At 30.6% G+C, this 24,555-nt stretch overlaps 3 protein-coding genes across 7 annotated transcripts; all 3 read left to right on the plus strand.

The window, feature by feature from the left end:
• Positions 1 to 669: 669 nt before the first annotated feature.
• On the plus strand, positions 670 to 6,166 carry LOC132930079 (retinol dehydrogenase 12-like). Of its 2 annotated transcripts, XM_060995743.1 has the most exons (7): positions 670 to 929; positions 1,000 to 1,135; positions 4,667 to 4,867; positions 4,930 to 5,088; positions 5,317 to 5,436; positions 5,522 to 5,729; positions 5,811 to 6,166. In XM_060995743.1, exons 2-7 carry the CDS (start codon positions 1,024 to 1,026, stop codon positions 5,959 to 5,961), a joined length of 951 nt encoding a protein of 316 aa, XP_060851726.1. In that variant the 5' UTR covers positions 670 to 929; positions 1,000 to 1,023; the 3' UTR covers positions 5,962 to 6,166. The 2 variants fall into 2 exon arrangements, with proteins under 2 accessions (XP_060851726.1, XP_060851727.1); XM_060995744.1 differs by lacking the exons at positions 670 to 929; positions 1,000 to 1,135 and adding an exon at positions 2,582 to 3,149.
• A 2,536-nt stretch (positions 6,167 to 8,702) lies between these two features.
• LOC132930191 (retinol dehydrogenase 12-like) lies at positions 8,703 to 13,759 on the plus strand. The gene is made up of 7 exons (XM_060995915.1): positions 8,703 to 9,187; positions 9,520 to 9,652; positions 11,957 to 12,157; positions 12,253 to 12,411; positions 12,948 to 13,067; positions 13,148 to 13,355; positions 13,480 to 13,759. The coding sequence occupies exons 2-7, from the start codon at positions 9,541 to 9,543 to the stop codon at positions 13,631 to 13,633; spliced, it is 954 nt and encodes a 317-aa protein (XP_060851898.1). The 5' UTR covers positions 8,703 to 9,187; positions 9,520 to 9,540; the 3' UTR covers positions 13,634 to 13,759.
• Positions 13,760 to 20,269: 6,510 nt separating this feature from the next.
• Positions 20,270 to 24,489, plus strand: LOC132928665 (retinol dehydrogenase 12-like). 4 transcript variants are annotated; one of them, XM_060993482.1, is made up of 6 exons: positions 20,270 to 20,384; positions 20,444 to 20,589; positions 22,793 to 22,993; positions 23,347 to 23,505; positions 23,567 to 23,686; positions 23,998 to 24,489. In XM_060993482.1, the coding sequence occupies exons 2-6, from the start codon at positions 20,478 to 20,480 to the stop codon at positions 24,423 to 24,425; spliced, it is 1,020 nt and encodes a 339-aa protein (XP_060849465.1). In that variant the 5' UTR covers positions 20,270 to 20,384; positions 20,444 to 20,477; the 3' UTR covers positions 24,426 to 24,489. The 4 variants fall into 4 exon arrangements, with proteins under 4 accessions (XP_060849465.1, XP_060849466.1, XP_060849464.1 ...); XM_060993483.1 differs by having other exon boundaries at positions 20,285 to 20,369; XM_060993485.1 differs by having other exon boundaries at positions 20,327 to 20,589; positions 23,998 to 24,205; positions 24,272 to 24,489.
• Positions 24,490 to 24,555: the final 66 nt, after the last annotated feature.

The following is a 24,555-nucleotide window of genomic DNA, read 5'->3' on the forward strand; positions in this document are numbered from 1 at the left end:
GTGTATAGGAAATTGGTTCCCAAAATAGGACTCCATCGCAGTCGACGCCGACGTGGCACATCCGCGGCGCCGTGTTGTACAGGTGGGGTGCTTTTTCTTCGCACGATTCGCACCGGAAAATCGTCTGTCGAGCGTGTACAACGGCGGTACAATAATATCCTACGACTATGCAGAGGGAGGTACGTCGTAGTGGACTTAACTGCACCTGTAGACGTTATTCCGCTACCGTCTTATGAGCGCGCGGATCAGTGATCACAGTGCGTATCGACATTATTGTACAGCGAAGGAAATGGTCGGTCGGTACACACCATATAATATTATGATATGCAGTTGCTTCGTTGACCGTAAAAAACTTGGGTACTTATATTTGACCTGTAATTATTATTATGATACCTCTCGCCGGTGGTGCTGCTGCAGTGATATAGTTATGTCATAGTCATTATTATTTCATTATTACTACAATAATAATATGATAAATGTATATATTTTTTGAGAAATCAAAACAATCGCAGATGCACCATGCACGCGGTATAATGATGGCGCAGTAACATGATAAAAAGACGACACACCTATCCGCCGGGTCTGGGGGGGCACCGGATAACCTTGGCGGAGGCGTCGTCGTCGTCGTGGACGATACACTTTGATGCACCTGGCCGAACTCGCGCACGCACTCGCCGCGATTGACGGGGCCCGGCCGACGTGAACGCGCGTAGAACGATCGCCGCGGTTATCCGCGGTAAGAGTAGTCGCCGGCAGTGTTGCTATAGTCAGGTACCCGATAGGAATAGATCGACGAACTCGGCGTCGTCACATATTATATCGTGTGGGTTCAACCTCCGGTGTTCGATCATAAGATTATAAATAATATATAAAACATATTATTGCCGTCTTTCGCCAGCTGCACTGCATTCGAACGCGCGTCGCACACAGTAAATATCATTATAATTTTTTATATTCTATCATATCATAACAATTTTATTATAATATATACATCGTCAGTCATCACACTTGCGCTCAGTCGAAATGTTCAGCGGTAAATGCACGAGTGCGGCCAGATTGGACGGCAAGACCGCCATCGTCACCGGTTCGAACACGGGAATCGGCAAAGTCACGGCCAAAGAATTCTACAGAATCGGTATGAATAATTGTTATTATATGTTGTGCCGATAATAGTCGTCAGACGCTATCGCATTATCATTTTATAGGTACAGTAAACTGCGATGCCTTCTCCGCCACCAGTTGCCCCTCCAGTACTCTTTACCGCAATCGTTCTCAGATATCGACATATTTCGCCAATCGCAATTCGAATTACGTCGAGTCTGATGTGTTATTTTACTGTACATAGTATCATTTACAGCGACACCCCACGTGATTACTGGTGATTGCTGCAAATTCGTTACGCGATTTTTTTTTCCTTCTACCGTTCGTCTACCGTTTTGTCAAATCGACCGCACGCCGAAATGATATGACCGTGTGGTGTGCGCTCGATTTATCATGATACAATATTGATTTTTCGAGGGTGGTTTTATAGGGAATATAAAATAATATTCGTTATATGATATAGACACGTCACTAACAACACAAATATAATATTCGCTACCGAAATAAAATCGCATACGAGCCCTCGGGGACCACCGGACGTTTGCGTCTCGCTGTACTGTATTCTCCCCCATATAATATACACGCGCGAGCGACGTCACCACAAGCACACGATTCTCGGACGAGATAACATTATGTTATACGATCGAATATTCTATTTGACGACTTATTCATGCGCGTTGTGTGTAATTAATTTCAAATCTAATGTTACACCATAACGAAACGAATAAACGATAAAAGTCTTCCGACGATTTATTGCTCGTTTAAAACGCACCGTCAAAATGTAATAATACGTTAACAATACTCATTTAAATAATGTATAATAATAAAGGTAGATAATATCGGGGATTTTCACCTGTATTTAAATTTAATAATGCAGGTACATAATATTAATACATTTTAGGTAATATTTACACTGGAATTTGGAAATTATACGTAATAGTCGTAAGGTATTACAGTATAAATATATAATAGTGTAATACATCGTTTAAAAGCGCATATATAGATGGACGGAAGAGGTTCCTCAATCCTCCTCTATTTCTCTGAAATATTATGAATGTACTATTGTAAATCATTACAATTCTTTTAAATTTAAATTTAATTCAAATACAGCAACAACAGTTATAGGTATCTACAAAACGTAATTATTTTATTATAATATTATTACATTATATAATGTCGGACAGTAATAAAAACGATATGGTATTTCTGATAAATTCGGTAAATTGTTTATCGCAATGACTGAAATAAGAGAAATAATTATAAAAACTACAATATTCGAGACAAAAATTACATAAATATTCGTTACTTTTTTCTAATATTAATATGGTAGACATGGTTATAAATAATAATTGATTTTTAAAGTTTTAATTTAATTTTTATTTATATTGATGAATGTTTATATTAGGTAACTTATAATCGGAATTTCTTATTTCTTATTATTATTTTTTACATGTATGAAATATATTTACTTAAATGAAGTGTCCCCTAGCTGCACTGTACCGACTTTTTTAAATGGTTGCGGTTGAAACTTTTTCTCTTTACGTTGTAAAGAAATAAGAAATATGTACTATAGATATTAAAATTAGATATGAATACTATAATTCGTATTTGATATATTACATATCATGTTCATAATTTATTAAATATTTCCCCCCTAATAAAATACTTTGGATCAGTTGGATCTGCGTTTGACATAGTTGCACGTTCAAGACTTTTACAACTCAATTCGTACTAAACACAATAACGCATTTTCTAGTCTATTGTTGTATTCGTAAAGATATATCCCACTATAAGTCATATCGCCATTGTCAAAACAGTATTATAAATTATTATAGGACTCTTATAGCACAGTTATATCTATACATTTTAATATGCATATCGTGGTATAAGTAAACCACATTAAATATTTATAACGTACAATATCGATTTTTGTCTATAAAATATGTACTGACCATATTATCAACCCTGGAAGTTATATAACATATAATAATATGTTGTTAGGTCCAAATCCGACGAAGACGATTAAAATAACACAATGCCCTTACATCGTACGTATTACACTTACACCTATAATAAGTTTTATAATATAAGTTTTAATAGGTATTTCATGTCATAAACGAATTAAATTCGTATTACACAATTTATTGGCATGGCTTAAGCCGTAAACTAATGTGCAACTTGTAAAAAGGATCAAAATTATATTTTACATATCTATGCTATACAATTATTTTGTTTAAAAGTTACAACTGAAACATACGAGTTACGAGTACACATACATTTTACAATCATCCATTGTATAATTTTTTATTCTTTATTATGCTTTAATAAATTAAGTGTTTAATTAGATAAGTTAATAATTAAAAGTTGAATTTATGAGGGTTTTCAAATGGTATGACTTTTTCAATTTCTGTCATTAAGAAATAGCAATAAGACAAGTAGATGTGAGTACTGAGTTAAACTTTTGAATATTTCTTAGTTTTCATAAATAATCAACATCAATACATAATAATAATAATGTAGGTAAGTAAGTATTGAAAATGAATATATTATATATATATTACAAAAGCTACACAATGGGTTATTGTTTTATGCAAGGTTTATAATTAAATAATTATTTATGTACAATAATATTATATTATAATACCTATAATATTAATATTCCTATAATTTTAGAAATTCAGATATTTTTTTTTTAGTTTTATCTAGATTCTAGACCAAGGCTTTGTAGAACACATATTATTATATAACATATTTTTTATTATATAATATATATTATTCATAAATACATAATAATTGTACTATAATAACGGATATCCTGGTTTCCGCAATAATCGGGGTGTACGCGGTGTGTAATGCACATTCAATAGTTCACCGCATCATATTCGATAAGAGAAGCTGTTTGTTATAGCGAAGACGAGCCTAATTTACAATTATATAGATACACTTATCTGTTAAATATATAACTATACATCACATATGTATGTTTATGTATATATTTAATAATTAATTGATAACGACTAGTTCAGTAAAATGTAGTAAGTATTATAATATAAATTATAATACAACACAAATCAAAATACCGTTTAACTTGCGATAAACTATATAATAACAGTTTATTTTTAATGTTCATGAATTTAATGATTTTAGATTTTAATTGTTACATGTTCTTAACTGCAAAATTTTCCCATGATAAAAGGTACTAGGTTAGGTTGGATCAAAATTAAGACAAAGATTTACATAAAATATATCAAATAATCAATTATAATTTATAAACTACAATGTACATAACAGCATTTATGTTATACTTTATTATTAGGATATAATATTAAACAGTAATACTTTACATAGGTATTATAAATTAAACAAGTTCAGCCATACCAATATATAACAATTAAAACATATAATATCATAATATTATAAATTTACAATCAACCTATATCATATATGAAAATATACTATGAGTACTGTATCCGAATAGAAGTCTATCAAAAGAACAATTTACTTTATTCTTTAATATATATATTTTTTTTAATTATTAAATTGATAAATGCAAAATTTATTTCAGGTGCTAAGGTTATTGTGGCGTGCCGGGATGTTAAAAAAGCGGAACAAGCTGTTACGGAGATTGTGGCCGATGTAAAAGGTGATAATCTAGGACAGCTGGTCGTAGAGGAATTGGATTTGGCATCTTTCGCTTCGATTAAACGCTGTGCAAAAAATATTTTGCAAAAAGAAAAAAATATTCATCTCTTAGTGAACAATGCTGGTCAGTGTGTATGTGTGTGAGATTAGATTTATAAGGGCCCAATGTAACATACGATATTGTAGGGGTAATGGCGTGCCCTAAGGGTAAAACCCAAGATGGTTTTGAAACACAATTTGGCGTGAATCACTTGGGACACTTTCTATTCACATCACTACTATTACCAAGAATCCGAAATTCAACGCCAGCTCGCATCGTTAACGTTTCATCAATGGCTCACACAAGTTAGTTTCAACAACAAATAAAAATATTGATATTGATATAGATACTAGGTGATTATTTTAGTATTGAATGCTTATTATATCGAAAAAAAATTGTTTAAAACATACTTTTCGAGATGATGAGTGTTCATTGTTAAATGAAATACTTTGTACGTATATATATAATATAACTTATATAAGTAATATAATGCATAAATTATCTAAATTATTAATATGTTTTTCTTTATATAGGAGGTGTGATTAATTTTGAGGACATAAATTACGATGCAAATTACTCATCCTTGGTGTCTTACAGTCAAAGTAAACTTGCCAATGTGCTATTTTCAAAAGAACTGTCTAAACGGCTCGAAGGTAAAATACGTACAAATTTATTTGGTTAATTTTGTGGGCAAACAGTAGACGTAATAATAATAATACTGACACTTATTACATATAGGTACCGGAGTACATGTGTATAGTCTACATCCTGGCATCGTACAAACCGAATTAGGTAGGACGATCGACCAAGTGTATTTTCCTGGAATGCGATTCCTGGCCCGTTTGTTTCTCTATCCGTGGTTAAAGAGCCCAGAACAAGGAGCTCAGACTACTTTACATTGTTCGATAGACGAAAAAGCTGGAGAAGAAAATGGTCTCTACTACAGGTTTGATATTTTTATGATGCCCGGATTTGTATAATACTTATCATTGAATTTAAAAATAATACATATACTGTTACATTTTAGCGATTGTAAGGTAAAAGAACCATCAGCTTTAGCCAAAGACCCAGAATTGGCCAAAAAACTTTGGGATAAAAGTATTGAGATGGTGGGCTTAAAGGATTACGACATGTTCAACTGCGAAGACACGTTGCCTGAACCCTTAAAAGACATCTGAACAAATATTTCTAATTTTTAATAATTTATATTTTATTTTTTTATCTATACTTATAAGTTTATATATATATATACGAGCATACATTTGCATTTTTATAATATATTAATTTTTTAACTACAAAGTTTAGTTTAACTGTTTTTATCACACATCTCAATTTTTAAATTCAAAATTGATTGATTAGTATAATATATTGGTTTTACAATGATGTGTATGTTTATTTTTATTTCATTGTGTCAGTCATTAGGCATACATTATTAGATCTGCAGTATAAATACTTCAATCTTTAACTTTTAAGTAATTTAAAAATTAATTATTAGCTTTTTATTGTATGAACCTATTCACACATTGTAATTTATAAGTTTGTAGCAATTAACAGCTAGTGATATTTTATAAAATAATATTGTAATGTATAATGTGATTTATTTTGCAAAAATTAGTTCAACCTACTGTGTCACTATAATAGAAAAATTAATTATTAATCTATATAAATATAGAATAGAATAAACAGTTTAAAAATATAAACAATATAATAGCAATATAAAAAGCATGTTTATGAGCTTGTCAATAATAAGAATATAATATAGGTAATAGAAACTTTATATACTGAGTAATCTACTGATCTTGTTCGTTTAATTTCTTTAAACTTATTTATTGGAACATATTAACATTTTTTTGTAATTTTTCTTAAGTATTCAAAAAATTGCCTATACTTAACCCCTTTAAATAAATATTAAACTAAGAAATCTATCAGCCCATACGTTAAGGAAGAGCATACCTGTAGATTAGGTTTTATGTATTATACGGAAGTGTATTTCACTATAACTCAGTGGTTTTCAACCTTTTTGGGTCCACGGCTCCTTTTGATTTTGGAATCAAATATACGGCTCCCATACGAATAATAATAATAATAAAAACATATTGTTTACAATTTTATTATTAGTTTATACTACGGACGCGGCTCCTTTAATAATAACCAACGACGCCCCTAGGAGCCGCGACGCACAGGTTGAAAACTACTGAGTTATAGTATAACTCATTTTTACAATTTTTGACAGTACGCATCTAATCATTCAAACATCTTTATGTTTTTTGAAAAAAAATATTATACAATAAGGTACCTGTACAAGACTTATTAAGATTAAGAAGTACTCTTTCAAATAATCATTGTCTATACTCTATTATAATAATAAGACTATTATAGAAAAAGAAATATTCATTAGAAATACAATAGTTTAATTAAAAGAATCCTAAATTAACAAATTCGAATTTATAAAAAAATTCAAAAAAGTTTTTACCTGTACCATAATATGACACGACATTAAAAAATAAAACACAATTTTTAAATTTCCTATATTAATGATGCTACAAAGTACAAATCGTAAAAAAAGTGTGTAAAATTAAGTCACTTATAACTCATACAGTCATGCTTATGTAAAGACGGGACGACAAATTTTGTTTAGAATGATATCGAACTATAATACTATATATTATAAAATTTTATATTTTTATTTACTACCTATGCACTTGAAAAAAAACCTGAGCCGCAATATTGGTATGTACGATAAAAAAATCTTGGTTGTATTTAGCATGAAAGTATGAACTAAACCCAAAAATGGGACACACAGATATTGTGGAATTCTGATCTCTGAGCACAACCGAGCCATATATTTTAACATAAAACGATCTAAGAGACAAAAATACGTCACGTAAGCTTCAATGTATTTTAAGAAATATAGGTAAGCAATTCAATAATTATTAAACAATGAATATATTATGCAACGGAAGTATTTAAATGTATCAACTATAAATATTATAATATAATGTAAAATAAGTCCTATATTATGTTGTTATTACGTTTTTCTCATCATGGTATTTTTAAACAACAATAACCAGTATCCGATGTTTATGTATTATATAATAATATTATATTATATTATGTAAACATTGTAAACGATAAAATGTACGTACTGACGTATCTATTTTATACATACAATTTATTAATTAAAATCCATTTATAGATGTAGATACACGTCTTTAAATATTATAGTCATTAATTTCGCAAGAAATCAAAATCCATACTTGTCTTAATCTACACTAAAAAACCTTCCTTTATTATTTGTTTGTCGAATGAAAACCACTACCATTATGAATTATTGTTATCTCACACGACAGATAGTACTCGGTAGATATAAATAGATTAGGTCAGGTCATTATCGGTGAACTCGTGAGGTAGGAATTCATAGACATTAGCATTATACGCTCATTATACGTAAATCATTTCAGCTTTTTTTGTGTTCAGAGTGAAGACATACACAGAACCCGAATGGACAGTACAAACTACCAATGGTATAGCGTAGATATTGCGTATTATTGTATCGTTATGGAATTCGATCGACGCGGAAACGCTGCAGCGACAACTGTCCAGCAGTGTCCGCGTATGCCGCCTATCGTAAAAATAAATATTAAATAATAAGGATACCGTGTTCGCGAGGTCGTACACGTGTGACGAAATATTAATAAAAAAAAAAAATAATAATATTCTGGCAGTGACGCGACAATACAACAGACTGTATAATAAAAACTCGGGGCGAGGTATGAGAACGAATTCGTAAAAAGAAAATACCGGTCCGTGCGGAGAACCGAACCGACGAAACTATGCGGCTTCCTGCACGGACGGAGCGGCGCGCACGCACTCGAACGCGCGACGCCGACGCGGCGATCTGCGAGAGTAATACATTATAATTTATAATATATTATTATCACATATAATAATATTAATTCATATTCATATTGGTGTATCGCGTATAATAAATACATCGTTGTTACTATTTTACTGTGTGTCAATAGTGATTCGGAACGATAATAACCGACGTGTATCCGCAGCGGCACGGTGCCCGCCGGTCAAGTCGTGTTGGTATACCTCACAGTGTTATACCTGTAACCTGCTTTCTGCATCGTAGTAGTGTCGTACTCGGTAGTAGTAGTTCTAATAAACTGTAACTGAGGCCGCTGACTATATATCAGTTTATTAGCCGAGTAGACGGCGTACCTGCTACACGGCCGCGACTACGAACTACTGCTGCTGCTGCTGTTGCCGTCGAGTGTCGAGACCGTTATCCGGGGACACCTATTATATTATAATAGCTAGCAGAGCTATACGTCCTGCATCGACGGTCGTCGTCAACAGTCGTGCGCTCACACACCGCAACGTTATTACTACTATTAGGTAGGTAATAATAATAATAATAATATAATATATATATTATTAAATCGTACATGCTTTGTGCTTATATTTAAATAATCGCGTAGAAAACCGCATACTACTGTATACACACATATATATACGTATTAAATATCTTGTACAGACTACAGAGTATAACATATCGAAATAATGTGATGATTTTATTCTAAAATCGCATTTAAACGAGTCATATTTATGATACACTCTGTACACACATACACACATACATATACATAATTTAGAACGTATATGACTTATAACAATCATAGTCATACAGTATGTTTTGATGTTTATTAAAATATAATATCTACGTATAGATACACCGTGACTTGGACATAATGTTCAGCAGTAAATGCAAGAGCAAGGCCAGACTGGACGGCAAGACGGCCATTGTCACCGGTTCGAACACGGGCATCGGCAAAGTAACTGCAGGAGAATTTTATAGACTAGGTGAGCACACTTATAACGTTATAACACTATGGATACACTTACGTGATAAATATATATAGCTACATGCAGGTGGCCGGTACTCATTATGGTCACAAAATAGCGTTTCAAATTTTAGGGGGAGGGTAGAACGCTTTCGGTCGGAAACATCCGCATTATCCATATAATATGCGCATTAGCTATCGATGGATGATGTAATAACTATCGAAAGAATAACACATAAAATATGTCCATTGATTTTTTTACAATCATGCGTATAATAGTATGGTTTTTTTTATAATACTTGGGGGCTATGTTCATTTTCTGTTGTTAACTTGAATAAATAATAAAAATATATCCTTTTGAGATGTGGTCAGGGTCATAAAAATGTTATTTTACTAGAAATAAATTTAAATGTATACAAGCTCTAGGTACCAGTTGTATTATGTTACTCGAAATATTCTATTCAAATCTATAAACAAAAAAGCGGGAAAATACGTAAATGCTCTGTTTTAGAGTAGGTGTTGGATGTACCTCAACATTGAGTAAATCACTGTAATGGATGAGTTAAATTTCAATTAAAATGATAAATAATTGTAGGTATTTGACGAAAACGATTCTGAGCAGTTAGTCGCCTTATAATACGTATGTCAACAAAATTAATCATGATTTCTACGAATTCCATTAGAATTTTAAACTAAAACCCTTACACAATATTAATGTGATATTATTATTTTTCATTTAATTAATGTAATGAAAACTTATGTGGAATCTTATACTAAATTTTCAAATGTATTTACTTACAAACTAGAATGTTATTATATATAAGCTTAATAAAAACTAAAAAAAAAATAAAATGTCTATAAATAGCTGAAAAAGAATTAAAATATTTATAAAATTGCATTAAACATTGAAAATGTATTCATAAATATTTTTTGGAAATTTTAAATCCCTATTATTCATTTTTAAGCTATAACAACAAATCAAAATCAATTTTGTAAAAATGCTTTTGAATTATAATCCCTTAAAGTACAAAATAAATCAAATCAATTACCACCTCTCTTTAATTTTATGATTAGAACAATTTTTTCTAGAAAAAGTATCTTCGCGCAAAAAGAAACATATTAGACTTTCATCATTAAAATTCAATACATTTATCGTTTCTATCAGAATCGAATTATTATACTGTGAAGTAATTAATATAATAATATAGTTTATTATTTAAATTAACCATAAAAGTAGCTAAAATAACTTTAACAGTAATAAACTGTGTAATATAAACATTTACCACTTCATAGAAGTTTTTTTCCACGACTCATGTCCATAGTTGTCAAATATTGGAATGTGAACATTATCCGGATAATGTTTGGTTTTTTTTTATTGTCGATAAAGCATTTTCCTTCGACCAAAAAGCTTAACGATTCCGTACAAGAACATTTTTTGAAATCAAAAAATGTAAAAAAAAGTTAAAAGTACAATTTTTTTATACAAATTTTAAGTTTAAATTTGGATTAAATTATTCATTTAAACATTTTAAACGATTAAACGAAAAATAACAGTTTTAATTATTTTGTTATAGTTCATAAATATTATTCGTGGAGACTTGAAACTTTTATGTTAATACACTATTATTATGTTATATACACAATACACATAATAACATGTTTAAATGTTTTCCACCTTCTAGGTACATTATTAATAGTTAAATAAACTACTTTTAATAGCAAATATAAATATATATATATATCATAAAATTACTTAGTATAGTATAAGCTAACAGAACGTCTTCACTCAGAATTGTAAATAAATAAATTAAATTAATTCAAATTTAATGTACAAATGACAGACTGCTGTGACTTACTAAATTACAAAGTACACCAATACATACTATAAAATACAGCGTTAATTTGCCGATTTTTAATATTCAATAATGTATACTTAAAGCCGTTAAAGGTAAACCAAAAAATATGCTGTACATATTAAACGATTTAATTTTTTTCTATGTAATAAAAAAATGACTTATGATAGAAAAATCATATAATTTATTAATATACATTAATACATTATACATATACACAAAGGACAAAAATCAACTAAGAATCACATTAATGGGTAAAATTGTAGATACTTACAACCATAATATTAAAATTAAAAGTTGTATATAATATGACAATAATTCAAGATAAAATAAAAATAGATGTTTATACCCTCCCTACATTATTTGCAAACACAATAAACAAAATTGAAAATATTAAAAAATTATGATTATATAAAGTTTAATTTATAAGTAAATATTATATTATAAAATATTTAAAATGATGGTTTTAGGTGCAAAGGTCATATTGGCGTGCCGGGACGTTAAAAAAGCGGAACAGGCCGTGACGGAAATTGTAGCTGAAGTACAGGGCGACGGTCTCGGGCAACTGATCATAGAGGAATTGGATTTGGCATCATTCGCTTCAATTAAACGCTGTACGAAAAGTATTTTACAAAAAGAAAAACAAATTCACCTGCTAGTGAACAATGCCGGTCAGTTCGATGCACGATACGTGTTTGAGAGTTTTATACTTTTATATATAAGTTGTAGGACTTACGATGAAATGTAACTTAAACAAATATTATAGGCGTCATGACGTGCCCTAAGGGTAAAACCGAAGATGGTTTCGAACTTCAGTTTGGCATTAATCATTTGGGACACTTACTATTCACATTGCTTCTGTTACCAAGAATCCGAAGTTCAGCACCAGCTCGCATTGTAATCGTGTCGTCTCTGGCACATGTATGTAAGTACAATTGAAGTAGATAAAATATCGCATAATAATCTTAACAAATTCATAGGATATGACTTACGAGAATTTTAAGGGCAGGGGTGTCAAATGTCAATGTGTCTATCTTTATATTGTTTTAATTGAGTTAACATTTTAAAAAATCAAAAAAATTCACATAACCACATTCTTATCAATGTTTTAAACATTTATTTTTCTTTTTAACATACTTATATATTGGTTATTGCTGTGCAATGAAAAATAATACTTATATAAAACATGCAAACGATAGCAATAATCAAACTTATAAATAGTTCAACGAAAAATCAAAAATTGTGTTCAGCTTAAATGAATGCCGCTTTAAAAAATAACATATTTTTGTTTCCCAGATGCGACGGGTTAGCATCCATTATCTTCAAGAATATTTTCCAAAGTAGAATTCAAATTTAAATTCATAACAAAATAATTGCAATATCTCATGTTATAAAATATAATAATATATTCGTAAAAACGTGCAAAAAAATTCTCTAAAAAAACTAATTTTTTTTTCTCAGTCGGTTCAATTAACTTCAAGGACATCAACCACGACTCAAATTATTCACCCGCTACTGCTTACAGCCAAAGTAAACTGGCTAACGTGTTGTTTTCGAAAGAACTGTCGCGAAAACTTGAAGGTAATTATATATAAAACTTATTATATAGCATGTACGAATACAATGTACGTGATGTGACGATAATAAATAAATTTATTCAGGGACCGGAGTTCATGTGTACAGCTTGCATCCCGGTATTGTACGCACCGAATTGACCAGAACACTCGACCAAGTATACTTTCCGGGTATGTGGTTCTTGGGTCGTATCTTCCTCTATCCGTGGGTCAAGAATCCGAAGCAAGGAGCTCAGACCACTTTATACTGTTCGATAGACGAAAAATCTGGAGCAGAGACCGGACTATATTACAGGTATTTAATAGAATTTATTAGTTATTACTTATTACTAAGTACTGAATTATAGTGGCGTTTAAATCTCTGTATTTATATAATCGACATTTATAAATATAAACTACCTAATATGTGTGTTTTGTAGCGATTGTAAGGTAAAAGAACCGTCAGCGTCAGCCAGAGACCCGGAGTTAGCTAAGAAACTTTGGGAAACTAGTATAGAATTGGTCGGCTTAAAGGATTATGACATGTTCAACTGCAGTGGAGACACGCTCCCCGAACCTTTAAAAGACGTTTGAACGGAAAATTCTGCTCGTTTTTTATTAATAATATAAATGGTTTTGTTTTATTATTTTTTTTTTTTTTAAACATAATTTTTAATCTTTTTTTATTTTTATAATAAAGGAACTTTTTTCTATATCGAACATATTATAATTATATTTTATATTACTTCAATAACAGATGGAGTTATATTTGTAAACAAGTTTATAATATATAGCTTACAACAGGGGTCATCAAGTAATTTCTATTGAAATCCGGAAAATTAAAATAATAATTAAATAAGGTACGGACAATAAAATATTTTTGTCAAAACTTTATAATAAATAAATTACACAATCAAATTGATATATTTTGACGGTCCTGGTGCTTTCCACTAGTTTTCGACCGTTGGTTTACAATACAGTTATCCTTATTTGTTTTGACAGATACTTCAACTATCAAGGGACTTGCTTTCCCTGTCACCGCAATCGTTTATTTTGAAAACAAAACAATTTTAACATGTATGCCTCGAAGCAGTCGAAGCACATATCTGGCCTTCGGTCCATAGATAATATAATTATTTTACAATAAACAAACAATTAGTCATCGTCGTTGTATTCTTCGTTCATTCTTCTAAGTAGTTATTTATTTAGTTATTGGTATCTGTATGAATATTAAACATAAATACGTTCATCACGCGAACCAGCCTGGCGGCCTAATAGAATTAATTTACCACTTGCATATATTTCTTACAAACATATGGTTTACCGAAATTAATAATTATTGTAAAAGTATTAAAATAACCTATTCGATGCGTTGACCCCCGCTTGTCCAGTTTGTTTTTTTTGTTTTCTCAGTGATGTTACTCAAAACCACAGTGCTGCAACTACTAAAATTTATAATAATTATACTAACTGACAACTTAACATTTTTTTAGTAGGTGGGTCTAACACCAGCATTTTTCCTCATAACATGAAATATAGATCGGCGCCACTGCTAGTTGTATCACTCAGGCTACTCAGCCAGTCAGACCTCGGAGATAACTAAAACCGAAATGGAAAATCCTCCTACGGCGGATAGTACTAAGTAACTTATCTATAACCTAGTTCTTTTCAAATAGAAATAAACGAAAATAGTATGTGGTTATGATTTTAATATTATCAATATCGGATAAACCATTCTAATCTAACTGTTGCTGTTTCAATTTACTATCCAAACCTTCCTTGAATCGTTAATTTTGATTGAGTATTGTTTTAGTAAATAAACACTTTATCTCTTCGATAATATAATTTAGCTTTTATTCAATTTAACATTGATAAAGAATAGCTTTATTAGCCTGAATAACAAAACATAATACAATACAGAAAATTATAATTATCATTTTAACTCACGAAATTTCTATATAAGTACGCCCAAAATTAATTGTAAATACCTAATAATTTTGTGCTAGAGTTTAGACTCTCCTAGTACGATGAGGACATGTGAAACATGTGAGTTCACATTAATGAATATTGATACATACATATCAAATCCTCGGAGAGACGCGTTTTATTGAACCAAAAGAGAGACTATCAAATATTATACGTAACTATAAAAATACTTGTTTGGTCGAGATGTAGTTGTATTACACAACATTATACGAACGATTTGATTAGACCTATCTATTGGGAGTTGGGATCATGGCTTTTTCAATTTTAAAAACAATTTAAGCTGCTCCTATGCGAATAATGATAATAATAAAATTAACAAATTTAAATTATCTACTGCCGACGCGGCTATCTTGAATAATAACCAGCGAGACTGGATTGAGCGATGAAATAAAAAAATGTTGGATTGTCGTTAATATTTGGCTTACCTCCTGAACTATAGTGACCGTTGATCATCAATCGCCTTCAAGTTTCTTTTATACTGACAGTGACCTCTTCTAAAGAACAAATTTGAAAAATAGAAGTTTGTATCTCCACCTTCTGCGGAATAATTCTTGAATAGAAAGAGAAATCTCAATAATTTCAAAATATGATAATTTAAAATTTAAAATAGATAGATTTTGAATAACTGCATTTTTGTAAAAATAAAAGGGGGGATAAGCATACTTGGAAAATCATTCTGTATATTGGATTCGATATTTAAATAAAATATATAGGTACCTACCTATAATTTTTCAATTAGATTTTTTTTGTTCAGTTGTTATAATTGTTTTAAATAAGTCTTTAAAGAAGTCGACAGGCTATACTCTGGCTACCCTGTATACGCATGGTTATATGTTGGCATGAATGAACGAATTATTTTTATTGAAATTATTCTATTTATATATAATCTATAATTATGGAGTGGTTCAGTGGTAGCAATACGTGTGGTCTCAAACATCTCGGTCACTTTTCGAAATCCGGAATAACACAGCAATAGTATAGTATATTCACAGAATAAATCATATTTATTCTATGTAATAATAGTATCGTTTCTAATTCGCTATCCAAGGGTTATCAGTTATTACTTATTACAAACAAAATTATATGTTTCCATTCGGGTTTAAAACCTACAGGTAATGGACAGCGGTAACATATTATGAAAATATGCGAAGTTCCTAGTAGAATATTATACATTTATAAATAAACACTCGTTAAAGTATATTATTTAATATTATATTTTATGTTCATCTACATAATAGAAAATATATTTTATTCAAACTAGTTAGTTTTATTTAAAGGCATTTCTATTATACCAAATGTCCAAATGACATAATAATTATTACCATTTTCAAAAAATGTATTAGGTTAGGATTTAGTCACCTGTGCAGCGTTCCCGCAACCCTGTAAATACTTACCTAATACATTTTTTGAAAATGGTAATAATAATAATAGGAGACATGCACCTGATCTTGAACTTCGAGCCACTAATCGGCCCGGATGCAGCACATGCGTCCTAAAGCCCGTCGTACCGCTTTCCACGCCGCCGAAAATCTTCGACGACGTGGAGGGGTGACGAGTGGTTGCATGGTTGCATCCTGGCCGATTAGTGGCTCACTGGCCAGCCACCCGACTAATTCTCCATGACTATTTTTTACTTCCTTAGCCATCACAACATTCTTTATTATCGGCTCCACCTCAACGCCGCCAGCAAGTGTACCTTTGAGTTTGAGCGACTCATCATCATCCATTTTCTCCGGTATTACAGTGTGCTTCTCTATCGCTTCCACTTCGCTTCCACCAACCAATTCATTTTCACGTAACTCCTTGTCTATTTTGACTGGTATAAAATGTTGTAATTCTATCTCCACGACCTCTGTATCGATTGCCGCTGCCACTTTAACATCGCCAGTGTTAACCGCTAGTGATTTATCATCGGTCGACAAAGATTTTACTATTTCTGGTTCTAGCACGGACGGTGTTATTTCCTGCTCTTTGCTTGTATCGGCCAAGTAATCTTCGGGCGAAGATTTTTTCAATTCGATCTCCACGACGTCTGCATCGATTGCCGTTGCCGCTTTAGCATCGTCATCTAGTGGTTTATCATCGGTCGACAAAGATTTTACTATTTCTGGTACTAGCGCGGACGGTGTTATTTCCTGCTCTTTGCTTGTATCGGCCAAGTAATCTTCGGGCGAAGATTTTTTCAATTCGATCTCCGCGACGTCTGCATCGACTGCCGCTGCCGTTTTAGCATCGTCACATAGTGATTTATCATCGGTTGACAAAGATTCCACTATCTCTGGTATACCATCAGACATTTCTATATCCTCCTCTTTACTTGTACCAATCAAGTCATCTTCGGGTGATTCCATCTGCTCAATTTCCGTAGATATTGCATTGTAGTCGTCAATAACTTGGGAACGATCTCCACTAGACACTAACGGTCGCAAGAGTAGATCGTTATGTATCGCTCGTACGTTTTCATTATTGAATGACCTTAGTTCTTCAATAAACTGTTCTATATTTCTTGACATGGTTACACTAATAAATATTTTGTCGTATGTAGAGACGAAATGTGTATTATGTCCGGAGAATTTACTGTTAATGAGCCTTTAAAATATTTTACGATAGGTAACAAAAAAATTGAAAATCTCCCAGACGACAGATTGTTTATTACTAGCCAGCAACCATATGTCCGTTATTTTTCCAAAGACCATTATTATATTGTAAAAATGTTTATTATTTAATATTACCCACTTAAGTATAGGTACTATAATATTTTAACGAGAATTTTGATTTCTGTACTATACCCATTTTATACTTATAGGTGAATCTTATTTTAAATATAATATATTTTTTTCGATTTAACTCTAATATGTGACATATTTTTCCGACAAACAAAGTTTTTTTCCAATTATTTTATATTTAATACAATAGCGATTAACGATCAAGTAAAGATATTATTATTTATTTTCAATATTATATTATTTTTTAATTTAATATAATTTAAATAATGTATTTCTAATACATATATTATATTACGACTCTTCTGGTTTAAAGTATTGGCATTGAATTAATTAATTTTGTTTTAGCCGTCAACTTTTCTAAAAATTAAAATTATTGAAATAATAATGTTTAGTTTAGCATTAATTTAATTTTAGTTATAAATTATTTTTTTTCTCAAATTATGTAGGTAGGTATAACTTGTTATTAAAAAAGTTTTAACTTTTTAAAATAATTATTAGACTTTTAATTGCTTCAACTTGTATACTTTTAAATGTCTTGTTTACATTTATGTATTTATCAGAATAAAATTACACGCCAAGAACTGAACCGCATGCAAAGAACCGAAAAACCTTTAAAATTAAAATTGGTATTTTTAGATATAAAAGTCTTATGACTCTTAACAGGTTCTTATTGATTTTAATAGATTAAATAAAACAGATTAATTTTATTAATTACTTTTAGTAATCTCAAGCTGAGTTTACACTTAGGCCCACCAAGCCTAGGTTTAGTTCCATGGCTGCATACGAACTTAGTCCCAGTATAACCTTTTATGACGAATTGAGTCCCGGGTTGTTTAAGGGTATATACCAATTGAGTCCAGTGAAATTTTAGGTATAATACTAATTGAGTCCATGTTTTAATACTAACTGAGTCCCATCAAACTAAAAAAAAAAAACATTTTCCTTCCCATTTTTATAGACTTAGGACTATCTGTAGCAAAAAATTCTACAGGTATGGTTAAAAATGTTTTTTTTTTTTTTTTTTTTTAATATTTTTTAATATAAATATATAATAATGTAGGGGTATAATACAGTATGAATAATTAATTGTGTGTAATTTAATAAATATAGATAATGATAAAATAATCCTCGGACTCAATTCGTATACTATTAGTTTCCTAACCCCGGATTCAATTAGTATATATCTCGTTAGTACCCAGGACTCAATTAGTATATAATTTTTTTTCCCTTCAGGTATAGGGACTCAATTGGTATACAGCGGTAAAAACACACATCTGAGTGCTATTAAACTTTATTAATCTACCAACCTATAGCTAATTTTTGATTTAAAAGTATATATAAAATGTTATTTTTTGATATTAAGTCAGTTCACTCTGATATTAAGAGGATATACCTAAAAATTGTTTAAACCATTTAACGTGAAAAAGGACTTGGAAAAAAATCAAATAAATAAAAAGTTCGCCATAGACTATATTTTCTTTTATTACTTAATAGCTATTTCGAGTGATTCTCATTCACTCACGATTTTTCAACATTATAATCTCGTGATAATTACGCATAATAACCCATTGAACGTACATATACCCGGTTTTTCAGGGGTATGATATAGGCAATTTTAATGATATAGATAAATATAAAATCTTACGGGTTGCGCGGACAATCACTAAACATTTAATGAATAAATAGTGAGCTAATGGATCCTCAAACATGATTCAGTAGCCGATGATTGGATCATTAAATTCTATTGGGCTATTAAATTAATCAATTCTTCGTGCAACCCGGCATAAATTTATTGAAATACTAGTTCAAAGTAACTTACAATTTATTATACATTAGTCTCATGTCAGTACCATTGTTAGTTGTTGCGTGATTATTAAATGATAATTAAATTATTTATGGGTGTGTAATTGCCGTTCTTTTAAAGCTAACCACACAAAATTGGTACTTCCGGACGCAAATTCACATTATTGTTCGTTCTTAAGACGGATCACGGACACATCCACGGGTGTGACATCGTGTTGTATGCATAGAGAATAGACCTTATTTTAGAAATTTAGAAGGTCTATGCCATCTATGGTCGTATGTAATCAAACGTCGTTCATGATGCGGCCCACAGAGTTTTTATTAAACAATTAATTCATCCAAATGGCATTTTTTATATCCGTAAGGCCGTAACTATTATACTCTCTTGTTGGCGTATCGTCAGGCGTGGTGGCTTAAAGTTCATGTATTTTTTCATTTTGGACAAAAAAAAACAAAATTTTTGTTTAAAAATGTGTTGTGACTAAATATATTTATAAAACTATAAGTCTATAAAAACTGTTTTACATAATATAATATTTTAATTTAGTTGTAAAATATTTGATATTTACTCTTTTTAGTATTGGTTGTACCTACAGAGTATAGGTAGGTCCTGGGTATACTATAATAATGTATTATATTTGATTAAATATAAGCGATGACAGATGTGACTTATATCGCTATTATCTTTAAATTTGTCGGCTTTATTACTATCACTACTATTGAGTCAGCTGTTGACTAATTCGACGAAGGGCACGCGTAGACGCGTAGTTTAATATAGTTATGCAGTGTTCTTACAGATGTTTACGCACCTACACGTGCGTGTAAAATAAGTATAATATATTTACGATTTAACTGTTTATAATATTGTTATTATCTAATTCTATACTAGATAGTTTATTGTCAATCGCGGTCACGACGTAAAAATGTTTAGCGGCAAATGTACCAGCTCAGTCAGGCTGGACGGCAAGACCACCATCATTACAGGTGCAAACACAGGCATCGGCAAAGTCACAGCCAAGCAGTTTTACACACTCGGTGAGTTTTTTTATAATTTATTCTTACCTATAACTTATAAGATAATAATATTATACTAGTACCCATATATTATGAAAAGGTAGCGCAGCTTAGATACATGTTGTAGGTTAGTTTTAAACTAGTAAAGCAAAAGCTGACAAAAATTTTCATAAAGCCATGCAAATTGTAGTGGAACGCGAATACATCAATTATACCATTACTATTAGATATTAGGTAATACTTTCAGAATACCTTTTTAAATGTTTAACAGTTACTGAATCGTCGTGTAATATAATTTAATGCTCATTGGGTTAGATAAGGTAAAAACTAAAAAGTACATAGGAGCGTGTAGCGAATAGGTGCGATTAACAAAATCAGTTGAGTTTCACTAGCGAGTTAAAAACAAACAACAGCAATTTTACAATTTTAAATTTTAAAATCGTATTTTCATTGATGATTTACTTTAACTAGTTCAACCTTTAACCTATAACAATATCAAATTATTCATTCTACTTGTAAATGCATGTACTCTGCTACACCTTTAAGCTGTGCTCTTAAAACACTACCCTTAACTCTTAGTTATTAGTTTTGAACTAAAACATTTAGACGCATTTCATAAGTTTCTAAAATATAACTTGGAATATTGTATTTACATTAGTTCAACCGGTCAACGACCCGATTCGTGTAGTAGGTATAGGAATTTCCCTAAATTATTAATTAACTACTCAGATTCTACTCCAGCTTAATGACTGAGTAGAATTCTACTCTAAAATACCTATAACAAGACAGATCCAAAACGATAATATTGGGGGAGATGGCTTCACTTGAATATACACGTGACACATACATTATACCTTATATATTATATATATACTTTTTGGAACCCGTAAAAATGTTTCAATTTTAACTTATAACATGATCCCTGGAAACAAATTGGATCTAATCGATATTTCGTGAGGTCAAAAGAAAAAAATAACCCATACTATTTAAAATAACCAGGAAGACAAAAAAAGTAGGAGAAAACCAAAATATTTATGATTTTATTTTTTAATTAAAAATTAATAATTTTAGACTTGAAATTTTTACCATATATTTAATATTTATATTATAATTTTCTTGACAAATAATATTATTTTCAACATACTTTATGCAGTTACCTATATACTCTATAGACATTTCAAATTTTTTATCGTTTTTCAATTTATTTATTTCATTTTTGTTATAGACTATAAACTATTAATACAACTCGTAAAATATAAATCAGAAATATTTTCTTGTACAATGGTTTATTATTGAATTCAAATTGAAGTTTTAATAAACCGAGTAGCATATTGTATATTAGTAATAATCTAAAATTGTTTAAAGTTAAATAGAAGCATTTAGGTACGGTATGAAATAGAAGAAACAAAATATTTTATATTAAATGATATCCGAATTAATTCCCATACCTATTCAGCATCGTCATTTTAATTCATTTTTACTGTAATTGTTTTATGAAATTAATTTCTGAGTTTATTTTTGTTTATATTATATTAAAATTAAATTAAAATGCACAAAAAAAAAAACAAGTCCTAGATAAATGTGACTAATAGTTATAATAAATGATAAACAACATTTACATTGATATTAAATATTCTAAATAGATTAATTACAAATACGTCTATAGGTAATATAATATTTTGAGTATAAGTATTAACATTTTTACAAAACTTATACCTAATTTGTATTTGTGTGTTGATTACAATAGTTTAAAATTGTATGTTCTAACCAATTTTTTATAAGGCCAAATTATAAATTATAATATTTAAGTAATAATTTATTGTAATTGAGAAACAATACAGTCATACCCTGCGAAACAATCCGAGACTTAATTTGGAATTACGCCGTACAGAACAAATAGAACAATGATATAAACATAATAAACAGCTATAACGCGAATAAATCGAACAATAGTATAATAAATTATAATATACATTATAAATAATTAAAATACATATTTTTTCATAAAAGCATATAAGTACCTAGACACTGTAAGATCAACAAATCTTAATAACAAATAATACAATATAATCAGATATAGTTTATAATCGCGAAGGTAGGTTAGTTTTATTAAAATCCGATAACACATTTTTTTTCCATCGCGAATGTCGAATGATTTGAATGTAATTAATACAAGTTTCGAATGAATTACTTATTATATCTATCACTATATACAAAATTGCAGGTGCAAAGGTCATATTGGCATGCCGGAACGTCGGAAAAGCAGAACAGGCCATATCGGATATCATGGCTGAAGTAAAAGACGGCGGCCTCGGACAACTGGTTGTGGAGGAATTGGATTTAGCGTCTTTCGTGTCGATCAAACGTTGCGCAAAAAGAATTTTACAAAATGAAAAACAAATTCACGTGCTGGTGAACAACGCCGGTCAGTACCTAGTACACGCCTATTCAAATCTGCTTATTGTGCAATTACGGGATTAGCAATGTCGTTCATATACACTCCTATCAGTATAAACATTGTTAATAAATTTCATAATTTCATTATTATTTATTTTTATTAATTTTATTTACATATGCCAATAATGAAACCTAAATTATCCTAAATATGGCGATTTTTATTTAAAATAACCTTTTTAAGGAGGAATACGTAGTGGAATTAGCCAATTGTACAGCTTGTCTCTATATGGCGTACAAGAGTAGTTAGAGTACCTACTTAGCCTAATAACAAGTAATAAGTGATACTTAGTTACCTATACAGATATTATTTTCCTATTGCAGGCGTAATGACTTGTCCTAAAGGAAAAACTCAAGACGGTTTCGAAACTCAATTTGGCGTAAATCACTTGGGACACTTTCTATTCACGTCTCTCCTTTTGCCAAGAATCCGAAACTCGACACCCGCCCGCATCATTAACGTGTCGTCAATGGCGCATGCGAGTCAGTTTAAAAATCGAGTTCGTTTGTACAAAAAAGACGCTCAACATTTTTTTATTTTAAGGAGGTTCAATCAATTTTGAAGACATCAACTCCGATAAAAATTACTCGGCTATTGCGGCTTACAGTCAAAGTAAACTAGCTAATGTGCTTTTCTCGAAAGAACTGGCGCGTAAACTTGAAGGTACGTACAACACTACAACGCATACATAATACATATAAACATTCGTAGAATCTAACACTGACAAAGTGAGAACAATATTTAAGATTACAAGATACACATATAAAATGTCGATTCTTTTAAAATCATTTCTCGGTAATTATATGCGTTCGTAAAATATATTTTTTATATAGAGCGTGAAAAAATTTTTTTTTCAAATTTATATATTTTATATATGAAAATTATGATTATAAATAATTTTAAGAACACATTAATTTACCGTTAAAAAGACTGTATACAATTATTATCATGTGCCTATAACATATGTTATTAAGGGACCAGAGTTCACGTATATAGTCTACATCCAGGAATCGTGAACACCGAATTGGCCAGAACAGTAGATCAAGTGTACTTCCCAGGTACGTGGCTGTTGGGTCGAGTTATTCTCTTTCCATGGGTAAAGACTCCAGAACAAGGAGCTCAGACCACTCTGCACTGTTCAATAGACGAAAAAGCCGGGGAGGAAACTGGACTTTATTACAGGCATGCTGTTTTTAGAACTATGTATTTTTTTTTAAATATTTATTTCTACAAAACTGTGTGTTTTAGCGATTGCAAGGTAAAAGAACCATCGGCATCAGCGAAAGACCCGGAGCTAGCGAAAAAACTTTGGGTAAAAAGCATGGAAATGGTCGGCTTAAATGATTACGACATGTTCAACTGCAGCGAAAACACGCTCCCCGAACCATTGAAAAATGTTTGAATTGTGAACGCTAACGTGTATTTTTTAAATTGTTATTTTTTTAATATAATATTTTTCATTCCTATTGCCGTGGTTTTACATTAGTATAATTATTGTATAACAACTGAGTGTTGACTGACGAAAGTATTTA

The sequence above is a fragment of the Rhopalosiphum padi genome, chromosome 4 (assembly GCF_020882245.1).
Source record: "Rhopalosiphum padi isolate XX-2018 chromosome 4, ASM2088224v1, whole genome shotgun sequence".
NCBI lineage: Eukaryota > Metazoa > Arthropoda > Insecta > Hemiptera > Aphididae > Rhopalosiphum > Rhopalosiphum padi.